Source organism: Balaenoptera musculus, chromosome 2 (genome assembly GCF_009873245.2).
Source record: "Balaenoptera musculus isolate JJ_BM4_2016_0621 chromosome 2, mBalMus1.pri.v3, whole genome shotgun sequence".
In the NCBI taxonomy this organism is placed as follows: Eukaryota; Metazoa; Chordata; class Mammalia; order Artiodactyla; family Balaenopteridae; genus Balaenoptera; species Balaenoptera musculus.
Genome location: NC_045786.1, coordinates 19,531,676 through 19,544,808, shown reverse-complemented (window position 1 = coordinate 19,544,808; position 13,133 = coordinate 19,531,676). Strand labels below are relative to the sequence as shown.

Below are 13,133 nucleotides of genomic sequence, written 5' to 3'. Positions count from 1 at the left end.
TGCTCTCCCATTAGACCACCTACTCCTCTCTTAGGCTCCTTCCTGTAAAGATGCTATCACATTGCCGGCCTGCCCAGCAGAGTGGAACTTGAATCCAGGCCCCCTGACCCCTAGGCCTCCTGACCTCCTTTCATGAGCGACTTGGGAAAAGCCATGATATTAAAAGAAGACTCCACTACCTCTGACCATGACTGGCTTTCGTGTCTCAGAGCCTTTTCCTCCCCACCATGGCATACATCAAGTTCAAGTCAAATGCCTTTCTCCGTGGCCTCCTCAGGGAGGCGAGCCCAGCCAGCACGGTCAACAGATGAACCTTAGACCAAGCTGTAGGCTGGCAGGTTGCCCATCTGCCTGCGTGTCTGTCTGCTGACATCATAGGCTACATAGTAAGTTAGAAGTTTCAAGTTCACTTTCAAAGACAGAAGCTCGTTCAAAGACAGGTAGAGGTGCTGCTGATCTGAGTGTCTTGTCAGCTCTGTTTCAGCAGGTGGCACAGATGGCAGCAGTTTTACACACTCCGGAGAATTAGGGAATGCACTCCAGTGTCCATAGCTGCACTATTTACAGTAGCCAAGACATGGAAGCAACCCTAAATGTCCATCGACAGATGAATGGATAAAGAAGATGTGACATACACACACACACACACACACACGCACAATGGAATATTCCTCAGCCATGAAAAAGAATGAAATAATGCCATTTGCAGCAACATGGATGAACCTAGAGATTATCATACTAAGTGGAGTAAGTCAGACAGAGATAAATACCATATTATGTCACTTATATGTGGAATCTAAAATATGACACAAATGAACTTATTTATAAAACAGAAACAGACTCAGACATAGAAAACAAACTTATGGTTACCAAAGGGGAAAAGGGGTGGGGAGGGATAAATTAGGAGTTTGGGATTAGCAGATACAAACTTATTATATATAAAATAGATATACAACAAGGTCCTACTGTATAGCCCAGGAAACTATATTCAATATCCTATAATAAACCATTATGGAGAAGAATATGAAAAAGAATATATATATATATTCATTTTCATATTACTGAATCATTTTGCTCTGCACCAGAAACTAACACAACACTGTAAATCAACTATACTTAATTTAAAAAGAAAAAGAATTAGGGAGAAAATTAGGATATACCCGTTTTTATAACCAGTCTTCCAGAATAATTTTTAAACCCCCCCTTTAAAAAAGAATTATAATTCGGGCCAATGAAAACAAGAACTGGTTAGAACTGGGCATTGCACCCTTGTAGCTACTTAAAGGATGGGGGAGAACTCAGGACAGTGGGGATGGGAATCTTGATGACACCTGGCCTGGAGGTAGGAGAGGGTGGGGCTGGGGGAAGGAGGGGGGCAGGGCAGGGAGAGGAAATGTGGAAGGAGCACAGCCTCTCTCTCCCCTCAATAAATGCAGAGCCACGAAGGGGCCACGCACAGCCAGAGGTCCTCAGCCATCACATGGATCTCTAATATCGGGACAAATGGTCCTGATGCCCACAGCGCTGTCTGTCAACCATGATGATTTAGGTTGCTCCTGTTGCCGTGTCTAGGCTGGTGCCTGGACCAAGGGGGGAAGATGATGTAAATGTGTTGGTGATGAAGTGACCACAGGGATCAAGAACTAGATGAACAAAGGGACCGACTGGCTCCTTCCATCTCTAAGATTCAAGTTCTCCTGACCTGCCCTTCCATCGCGTGTGGGCCCAGCTCTGTCCTGACTTCTGAGGGTTTTCATCAAAAGGGTGGAAATATTCATTTATGAATCATTTTATGTTACATTAGAATCGAAGGAAAGTACCAAATGATATCAAGAATCCGTTCAGCCTTAATTCTAGAAAGTAATAAAACCTACATTCTTTTTGCTCCTGTGATCTTTCCAACTTTTCCTCCTTACATAACAACTACTAATTATACCCATACGTATGTGCTGCTTATTTCCTTTAAGCCTCATAACAGTCCTCAGAGTTGGGCTCTATGAATGTTTCCATCTTACAGATGAACAAAATGGAGGCCGAGAAAGATTAAGGGACTTACCCAAGTCCACACATGTAGTAAGTGGTGGAGCCTAGGTTTCTTTCACTGAAAAGCCAATGTGCCCGACTATTTAAAACTTCTTAAATCCAGACAACTAAAGTCATTTTAGCTAACAAGAACCTAAATCCCGGCAACCATTTCACATCCTTCAGACCTCTCCTACTCTTTCGTCTTTACGCCTATTACTTTATTCTTAGAAAACAACATGAACAACGTGCATATACTTATTAACAACACCACTAGCCACAACGATTTCTTTTCCCGGCTGTATCTTTCTCATTCTGTTTGCACCTTCCCCATCATTTGACTATTGGAGGTAATATTTTCTTTCCTTGGATATTTTTGAGTTTTATTTAGAGTAAGTTCAGTATTTTCAGGGTTGGACTTCAACTGAGTTAAACTTAAAAATCAACACCGCCTCTCCCATCTTGCCATGACCTTGTCTGACTCTGATAATCATCCTTAGGAAGGCGGCTGAGGCTGGCACTACGTCTGTGGCTTGTGTCTACCCTCAACGCCCCGGAGAACAGGTGTGCCATGAGGGCAGGGGCCAGGTGTGCTTTCGTCACCCATAAAGCCAGTGCCTGAAATGGGACGCAGCCCATTAAATGATTGAATAAGGAGAAAACACCACCACCATGGTTCTGGACCACAAGCTCTCCTTTTCCAGCATTGAGGGCTGCTCCTGCCACCCTGGGCTGCCCCTCCTGCTTGTGTCCCCACCCTTCTCCCACTGGAAGGGGTCATATTTGAAATACGAAGAGGAGTGGTCCTCAAACATCCGTGGAGGGGAACAGATCACCTTGAACATGAGCGTGGTAACACGATGAGATCTCATTCTCTCCGCTCTCTGCAGAGATGGTTCTCAGCACATCCTTGGACGCAGGAAATGGGAAAATTCCTTTTCTATTTTATGAGAGCCTGAGGACTGGTGACTATGGGCCCCACCTCCACAAGCCACTGTCCTTGTTTCCAATTCCACTTGGTTAAGCATTTTTTTCCTCTCTCTCTTGCAGTAAGGAAAATGGGCAACTTAGTTGTTTTAACAACAACATGAAATGTTTCTGAAATTCTTTCTGTTTTTTTTCTTTCTGAAATCTCTGGAGTCCTTCCCTTTACCAGGAAACCTTGCTCTGAATCAATATAAAACAGCTCGGTTTATAGAAGACGTTTCCCACCAAGTGGAATTTTCCACAGTGGGTTGGTAGTGAGTCTCACAGCAGTAAATTCAATTATTTTAAATTTTGAACGTACTGTTTCACTAAAGAGCGTGGGTTAAGCCTGGGGCTCAGAGGAGGGAACATCTGTCCACAGATCTCTCCAGTAGCTCGTGGGATGCTCTGCTGGGGCTGTGGGGTTTATATGGAGATCACTTCTACTGACTGGTGTAAATTAAGCTGATGGGATACTGTTTCTATCGGCAGTAGCCTCAAAAAACCTGAATTGATAGTCCCCAAGATCTGACCAGGAAGGAGGTGCTGAGAGATCATTTAACGGACTATCTTTTCTGCCATTTAGCCCTAGAACTAATAATTCTGAAATCCCTTTGAGAAAAACTTTTAAACGGAGAGCAACACGAATGACAGACACCCACATGCAGAGAATTAGGGCTAATTCTGGTTCTTTTATCCCCCAAATTCATGTCAGAAATAGGGCATGTATTCAGCAATTTATCTTACTTGTACCTAATACGGGGACTTCCCAAATGACAGTTGCTTGCAATCCAAAATTTATTTGTGACCCTCTCATTTTTTTGTTCCTGTAGGTACTCACCAAAAATATTTGAGGCAGCTAAGTTTATTTGTAAATCAGTTCTCTGGCGTTTGGAAAACATTTTCTTACAGAAATAATGGTGTGTGTGTTGAGTAGGTTGGGTTCAGTTGCATCACCATTTGGTGAATAACCAGAATGTACTAAGCCCTGAAAATACAGTCTAGAGATGTTCTCCAGCAGCATGAAGTCTCGACCTTGACAGTGTGATTCACACAGTAGTAAAGGGATGAATAAGGTATGGTAGGAGCCTACCAGAGGCCTAGTGTGTTACAGGTTTTTGATGAATGGACCTGGGAACCCAACTGTCATGGCCCAACACACGTCACCCAGGTGGAGCTGCCTCCACCCCACCCCTGTTCTCTCCACCTCTATTATGGTTCTTAGCATTTGCCTTGAGGTGCTCCTATGTTGAATGCATACATATTTACAATTGTTATGTCTTATTGGATTGATCCCTTGATCATTATATAGTGTCCTTCCTTGTCTCCTGTAACAGTGTTTATTTTAAAGTCTATTTTGTTTGATATGAATATTGCTACCCCAGCTTTCTTTTGATTTCCATGTGCATGGAGTATCTTTTTCCATCCCTCACTTTCAATCTGTATGTGTCCCTAGGTTTGAAGTGGGGCTCTTGTAGACAGCATATATATGGGTCTTGTTTTTGTATCCATTCAGCCAATCTGTGTCTTTTAGTTGGAGCATTTAATCCGTCTATATTTAAGGTAATTGTCGATATGTATGTTTCTACTGCCATTTTCTTAATTGTTTCTGGTTTGTTTTTGTAGGTCTTTTTCTTCTCTTCTGTTTCCCGCCTAGAGAAATTCCTTTAGCATTTGTTGTAAAGCTGGTTTGGTGGTGCTGAATTCTCTTAGCCTTTGCTTGTCTGTAAAGCTTTTGATTTCTCTGTCGAAACTGAATGAGAGCCTTGCTGGGGAGAGTATTCTTGGTTGTAGGTTTTTCCCTTTCATCACTTTAAATATATCATGCCACTCCCTTCTGGCCTAAAAGGCTGACTTCAGCCAAGCCTAAGAGGCAGTCGGGAGGTTGGACCAGCCACCTATCTTGGATCTGTCCCTTCAGCACTTCCGGGTGGGTGGGTCTCTCTACTGCCACTGATAGCCACTGACAGTCCCCAGGGCCCAGATCTTGAAATGCAGTGGAGGAACGTGTATGCCCACCCCACTGGAGTCCTTCCCTTCTGCTATGGCTGTGCCAGGAAACTGAGCCCTTTCCTGCTCTGCCTGGGGGTTGATGGCATCACCGACAAGCCACGGTGCCTCTTAATGACTGCTTTCTCTGTCAATAGCTCCAATTAAGTTACTTCAATTCAAAGCCTCCCTCTGTTAGAAGGTGTGGGGTTGGCCAGAGTCAGTGCCAACCTCCCACAACACATGAATTATGCTGGGTACAATTAGGAGAGAAAATTGTTTCTCCGTGGTGAAGAAGTTCTTAATCGGCATCTCCTGCCGGTGCTGGGGGAGAGATGGGATGGTGGTGGCACAGAGAACCCTCATCACTTTCCAAGGCTCTGGATGGACCGTGCTCTGGGCTTCCTCAGCCTGGGAGCTCATTTGTTGTCCCAGAGTTTGTAAGTTGGATGCTGTGACTTTTTAGAATTACAGCTGAATTCTTGCCAATGGTATAAGATTGATAACACGAGGGAGTTTGGCTGGTTCTCAAAGTGAAAACGGGTCTCTGAAAAGATCAGGGAGAAGGGGATTCTCCCAGCACTCCAGCTGAAAGGGATCAAGGGAATGGAAGGAGGACCAAAAACCAGATTAAGTACAACAGGTTGGCAAAACGATAGCGCCAACTGCAGGACGCGGACGGACAGTGGGAGAGAAGATATCCCACCTGACCTCAGGGCTTCATGGTTTGCTCACCATATCAAATTGTCAGGAGGGTTTTGAATACTGTCGGAGAATTTATTTTTTTCAAGAATTACTATGAGATGACAAGTTAGCTATTTAAAGCTAGGTGGGCTTGTTCAAACAATGTCCCAAAGAACACTTGTTTCCAGGAATCGTATCACAAAGGAAAATAGAATTTAAGCCATTCACGTGTGTGCCATCAGACAATTTTAAAAATATTTTAAGTTGGTGAGAATTTTATTTCCAAATCAGTTTGCTTTGTCTTTTTTATCATGGCGTTACACTTCTGGCTTCACCCTCTAGATTGGGTTCAAGTGCAATTAAGGACCTCACCAGAGGACAAATGGTTCACCTGCCGCCAATTGGTTAAAAAATGTTTATATTTCATTGCAGTTGCTGTGACCCAGATAGGACACAACACCAAAGAGAACAAGACATGTTTGGCACAAGTACATAGAGTTCCACCACCAATGTAGATACCCTGGTATTTGTTAATCATTTAGAACTTTTCCCTAACATCCATACTGTTGATCTAAATCAGAAGTCTTTTTATACAAAAGCATATACTTGATGTTATAAAGTTTACTAGTTAAACAAAAATCTCATATTTAAAAATATTTGTGTCATCTGTGGTTTCAAGAATCTAAACATCCCAAGTAACATCCAAGCTCCGACTTGCATAAAAATCAGCCACTTGCTTTTCAAGTCTCTGCAGTGCACTGCCCGATTCTCCAGAACACTGGAGCATTTGCCAGACTGCAGGCAAAGAGCCTGATGTGCAGGTACCGCCAGGTGTGTGGATTTCGGGAGGGGAACCGTGTTCTTCATTCCTTTGTTTGCTGAACAGTGGATGGTGGCCAGTACTTGCTTGTTTTCTAACAGATGAGGACAAGGAGGAGGATTTGTTTTTTAAGAATCCTTCCTGCCCCATCCAAAGAGGTGGTCGGGAGAACACGGAGTGTTAGCTCTTCCTAGGAGTCAACCCTGCTTTCTAGGGGCCGGGTCTTATCCCCTCGTCAGTTGACATCTGGTTTCATGGAGCGTTTGGGCCAGGCTGTCTCGCCAGCTCCCTAAAGAGCCCTGCAGACCCCGTGACACGGAAGCCAGGGCCTCTGTCCACCTGCTTGATGCGGCGCTCCTGATACCTGCTGTCAGCTGTGCCGGGAGGAGGGGCTGGGTCAGCTGTAGCTCTGTGAGCCTTTTCTGCCTCTCTTGAACTTTCCATCAGGCTATGAGGATGGCCCTGGAGGCTCAGAAATATGCTCCTTGCAGACCAGTCCCCTCCCACCACCTGTGCTCGCGTGGCCGCTCAGACCAAAGCATCAGCTCTGAGAGCACCTACCTCCTAAATCAGCAAGACGCTGGCTGTGGGAAATGGCTCCCTTTTGTCAGTTGCCATAACAGAAGCATCTGAGAAAGAGGCTCTTAGCAGTTCTGGGGAAGAGGAAGGATGGATTCAGCCAGCTTCTGATTATCTAAGGGCCACTTCTCCAGTTTGTGAGTTCCCCAGCTTTGTAGCACTCTCTGCTTCTGCTGCTGCGTTGAGGGTAAACACAGCAAAGCTGTACAAACGTATTTGTTTTGCTCTTATTAAATTTTAAAAAAAGTCTGATCAGAAGTTTGGAGGAATTGAGGCTGAAACCTAAAATTAGGTTTGGGGATTATCTGTGGACTGTATTTCTTACCATCATAACCAGAAACATCCAGCAAGAGTTTGTGTCCTTCCCTCTTCTTGCTCAGGAAGGTGCTCATCTGCAACAGGATGAGAGGGTTTCCCTGTTCATTTTTCTGCAAAAGGACTTTGCTTAGAGACTGAAGAAAGACTCACCTTTCTTCACCAATCTACTCAGTCAGTAGATTCCAGTGGAAAGAGCTGGGACAAGGGTGAGATTGAATTGTGTTCAGATCCCAACTGGTCTATATCTCCTGTGTGGCGTCAGAAAAGGAACATCTCTGAGGCTCATTTTCCTATAGGATCAGGTGCAGATAATGGTTAATTGTCAGAGTTGTTGAAAGGATTACAGTAGAGAATGTTTATGAATGACGAGGATGAGACCGAGATCACACAGGCACTTAATTCGGGTTAGACTAAGTTGGTGTAGAGGCCTCTTGGCAGCTGGATCCTGTGGATAAGTGGCTTGATCTCTGAGTCCCCGTGCACCCTCACCTGTAACTTGGGAAGAAGCACAATAATAACTAAGCTCTTCCCCACCAAGAAAGGTTGTGGTGAGTTAATGCATCCCCAATGCATAGAACACACAGCTTAGCCTGACAAGTGCCTTGTAAGCTTGAGCTATTTTTACTTTCTCTACCTTCTTAAACTTTCTGCACAGTTTATCCTAGATACTTCAATCAGATGTATTTGCATAGAAAGGAGGTTTTACTTGTGAAGAAGGTTTACTCCCTTTCCTGTGTTTATTTACTCTTTGCACAAATATGTATGGCAGACCCTGCTGAGTGCCAGTCACTGGGTGGGTATCCAACACCGGGCAGTAGCCACAGCCAGGAACAGGAAGTATGGGAATAGTACAGAATAAGCCAAGGCCCTGGACCGGTGATGCTTGATGAAGAGTGGGTTAGAACCAAGGAAGTGAGAGTCAATAGCATTTTTCCTGTTTCACAGATAACCCGCCCAAGACCTTAGAGAAGGAACTAGGAGCAGGCCTGAGGCAGGACATGGGAGACAAGGTTTTAGGTCTGATCTTGACTGTAAGCCCCATGAAGGCAGGGGGAAGGGGCTTCACCTGCCTGTCCCCACAGCCCCTAGAAAGGCCCTACACAGGGGCCAGAAATGCTTCCTTGAACTGATTTGAGGTGAATCACACCCCAGGCCCCAGACTGAGTATTCTCTCCTCTCTCTCAGTCTGGTCTGAGCTGTAGTGCTTAGCCCAGCACTGACATAAAATACCTCCTATCAAGTATGTGTTGATTGATTGATAACCTCCAGTTGTACACACACACAAATGCTCCCCTTTTGTCTAGTTACAAAAGCCAACAAATATATCAGATTGTGTCTGCCTACTCAGTTTCTAGAATCACGGAAAGTTCAGCCCAAGTAGCAGACAAAAAGAGCAAAAAGCAAAAAACACCTAAAACCCGCCTTATGTCTTAGTCATTTAAATTGTCAGGCTTGTGTCTCTCCTTTGTTGTTTCACAGCTCCCGAGGTCCTCGCCCAGAAACCCTACAGCAAAGCTGTCGACTGCTGGTCCATTGGGGTGATTGCCTATATCTTGTAAGTATGGCTTGCCACCTCGGCTTCTTTTTTCCTTTTTTTAAAAAAAAAATTGTGACAAAATATACATTTAATTTTGTACACCATTTTAACCTTTTTTTTTTTTTTTTGGCCGCGTTGGGTCTTCATTGCTGCGTGCAGGCTTCCTCTAGTTGCAGCGAGCAGGGGCTACTCTTCGTTGCGCTGCGCGGGCTTCTCATTGCGGTGGCTTCTCTTGTTGCAGAGCACGGGCTCTAGGCGTGTAGGCTTCAGTAGTTGTGGCTCGCGGGCTCTAGAGCGCAGGCCCGGTAGTTGTGGTGCATGGGCTTAGTTGCTCCGTGGCATGTGGGATCTTCCTGAACCAGGGATCGAACCCGTGCCCCCTGCATTGGCAGGCGGATTCTTAACCACTGAACCACCAGGGAAGTTCCTTAACCATTTTTAAGAGTACAATTCAGTGGCATCAATCACATTCATAGTATGGCACAACCATCACCACCATCCATCTCCAGAGCTTTTTCATCTTCCCAAACTGAAACCCACTAAATACTAACTCCCATTCGTTTCCCCCCAGCCCCTGGCAACCACCATTCTGCTTTCTATCTCTATGAATTTGCCTTCTCTAGGTATCTCATGGAAGTGGAATCATAAGATATTTGTCCTTTTTTGTCCGTTTTTTTTTTCCACTTAGCATAATGTCCTCAGGGTTCATCTATGTTGTAGTTAGTGTGTGTCAGAATTTCATTCTTTCTTGAGGCTGAATTATATTCCATTGTGTGTATATACTACATTTTGTTTATCCATTCATCCATCAATGGACACTTGGGTTGTTTCCACCTTTTGGCTATTGTGAATAAGGCTGTTATGAGCACAGGTGTGCAAATATCTGTTCGAGCCCTGCTTTCAATGCTTTGGGGTGTATACTCAGAAGTGGAATTGCTGGATCATATGGTAATTCTATGTTTAACTACTTGAGGAGCTGCCATAATGTTTTCCAAAGCAACACCACCATTTTACATTTCCAACAGTGATGCACAAGGGTCTAGTTTCTCTACATCCTTGTGAACACTTTTTTTCCATTTTTTTGTAATAGCCGTCCTAAGAGGTGTGAAGTGATAACTTGTTGTGGGTTCGATTTGCATTTCTCTTACGGCTGGTGATGTGTTGAGTATCTTTTTGTGCGCCACCTTGGCTTTGCTGGGGATACAAACCACTATGAAAATATTAGGGTATGTCCAACAGAAATCACAATAAGAAAAATGTGATAAAAACCCAAAATTTAGCCTTTGAATTCCTCATTTCTTCTCAGGTGCCTTATCTCCATGACCCAGGAAATGCCATGGTCATAGGCTTGTTGCAGTTATTTTAGGATGATCAATTTTGGTTTTTATGTTTTGATTTGCTTAAGTCCACTGTAAAGTTACTTTTTAAGCTACAATTTCTTTTTGTAGTGATATTTTCCAACACTTACTATGTAACATACTTTCAGGATAGGTTTAGGCCAATGAGTTTCTGAAATTGATAGGAAATGAATTTCTCCTCGTTAGCATCCCCAAGCAGGGGAATGTTTTCTTGCCGACAGAGCCCACTGCACACAACGAAAGACTATGAAGGATTGTGATGGGAGAAAGGCCTGACAGTGGCATCCTCAAGGAATGCTGGAAACGTCCCCCCTGTATTGGCTTTGTCTCATTATTTGGGAGGCAAATGGTCTTTCTACAGCATACATTCAACTGGGCAGCATTTACAGTTGAGCGAGGATTTAGCTGACAGCTCCTGTAGATTCTTGTCATTATCACGGGAGAATTTATCCATTATAATATATTTGGCCTGTAGGGCTCCCACTTATGGAATTAGGTAAAAGCCAGGTTCATCTGAGCTGCAAAACTGACACACTGCACCTAGAGAATGCCTTCAGTTCCAAGTCACGTTGGCCATCTTCTGCAGTAGTTTCATCCTTTTTGTGGGGGAGGTGGGTTACAGACCCTTTTGAGAATCTAATGAAAGCTGTAGACCCTCTTCCCTAATAAATTCACACTCACACAATTTTGCATACCGTATTGGAGGGTCCTGGGTGAGCAGATACTGGCCGTGGGCCCTGTGTTATTTACCTGGCTCCCTAAACCCTCGACTAAAATTCTTATCCTCACTCAACTTGACTGTGAAAGACTTAGAGAAATGAATGATAAGCCAGTCCCCTTCTAGCAAAGCACCAAAGCGGGTGTTATCTAGAGAAATCTTCCATGGGGCTAAGCAAAACAAAATAGCCCTCATCTGGCCTTCTGCTTATTTGTTCCATTACGTCTCTCCTGAATCTTGAACCACTGCTCTGATCTGCACTGATGTCTATAGATTCCCTTTGTATTCTATAATTGTGTATATAATTATCTCCCTGAAGTCTTGGCATCGGGGTATGATATATCAGTACACCTATGAGGAGGTGTGTACTGCATTATTGGGATAAGCAGTTTAAACCCAAGCAATGGTGCCTTAGTCAGCTCTTGCTGCTCTAACAAAATACCACAGACTGGGTGGCTTAACCAACTGACATTTATTTCTCACAGTTCTGGAGGCTAGAAGTCCAAGGTCAGGGTGCCAGCTGGTTTGGTTCTTGGTGAGAACCCTCTTCCTGGCTTGCAGATGGCCACCTTCTTGCTGTGTCCTCACATGGTAGAGAGAGAGGGAGAGAAAGCTCTCTGGTATCTCTTCTTATAAGGGCACTAATCCCATCATGAGGGCCCCACCCCCATGACCTCATCTAAACCTAATTACCTCTCAGAGGAGCATCTCCAAACACCATCATGTTGGGGGGTAGGGTTTCAGCATATGAATTTGGATTACAGACGTCAGTCCATAGTAGATGGTTTGGTTGACCGAAGCTTAGTGAAAGTATTACAGCAAATTCCCCTTAAAACATGGATGTTTCAGGTTGGGCATGGCACCCACTTTATAATAACAATGATATCAAACATTTGTATGACAGTGCAGTGCACCCTTGAGTGAAATCACAGTTCTGCTAGTGAGGAAGAAGGCAGGAAATGGATTTGCAGTAGGTAACGAACCATATCTGCCATGGCCCATAGGTAGGAAAATATCAGAGGGCCAACGTGGTTAGAGTATCAAGACAGGAGGATATCAGCAAGAGCCAGAGGAAGGAGAGACCTGGAAGAAAGCTTAGGTTTTAACCCAAGTGTAGTGGGAAGCCAAAGAAGGGTTGACCAGAGGTGTGACGTGATCTGATGTTCACTCGAGTGTTATTCTGGCTACTCCGTGAACAAGGGATTGGACAGAGCAGAAGTGGAGTGTGAAGACTGGTTCAGAGGCTTAGGTCAGATGAGTGGTAATGGTTGCTTCTACCAGGGGGGCAGGGATGGAGGAGGAGTGGTAGATATACTTTGGATGTGAAGAGTGAAGGGGAGGGATGTTTCAAGGATAAACCCAAGTTTGGGGCAGATGGCTAGGAGAGTGGTGTAGGAACAAGTTTAGGGGGTAGGTGAGATCAAGAATTTCGTTTTGGGCATGTTGAACTTGAGACGCCTTTGGGATACCCACTGACTAGTGTAAGCATGTGTGGAGTTCAGAAATCTGAAGTAGAGAGTCTGGCATATAAATCTGGGTATGATCTGAGCAGTAGGACATCCAAGTCCTTATCATTGCAGTATACAATACAATATTTGGTTGGGGTCATGTAGAACATCAAGCAAAGAACTACTGTATTTCTTTGTTTCTATTTTAAGTACAAACTAGATAAGCATAAACTTGATGGTTACCTGGTCAACAGTAGCTTTGCCCCAGGGATTAGTCTCAGGTTGATTTCGTGATTGTGTCAGACTTCAAAGGGGCAGCCTGCGTTTTTGTCTTCCTTGGTGCCTTCCAGAGCTCTGAGAGTCTCAAGCAGAGAATGAATGGACTTTGGACGTCTCATTTGTACCTTCCAAGATGTTCAGATCCTTATGAGTGAAAGGCCAAATCCTAGATATAAATTGCTGCATAATAGGTCTATGCCTGGAGAACCACTGGTCTCAAATTCATCATCATCATTGGACTTCCTTCGTGGTCCAGTGGTTAAGACTCCACGCTTCCACTGCAGGGGGCACAGGTTCGATCCCTGGTTGGGGAAGTTCCACATGCTGCACGGTGCAACCAAAAAGAAAAAAAAAAAAAATCATCCATTATCAGTGTCAACAACTGGCATTTCTTGAGTACATTCTTTATTCCAGG

General features: G+C 44.3%; 1 protein-coding gene across 8 annotated transcripts in view; it reads left to right on the top strand.

Annotated features, from left to right (window-relative positions):
- CAMK1D (calcium/calmodulin dependent protein kinase ID) overlaps window positions 1-13,133 on the top strand; it is a 389,771-nt gene that overhangs the window by 346,119 nt on the left and 30,519 nt on the right. For all 8 annotated transcript variants that reach the window (XM_036841516.1, XM_036841510.1, XM_036841508.1 and 5 more), the window contains one exon: window positions 8,858-8,933. In XM_036841516.1, coding sequence (XP_036697411.1) covers window positions 8,858-8,933 — 76 coding nt within the window. The remainder of the gene's footprint in view (window positions 1-8,857; window positions 8,934-13,133) is intronic.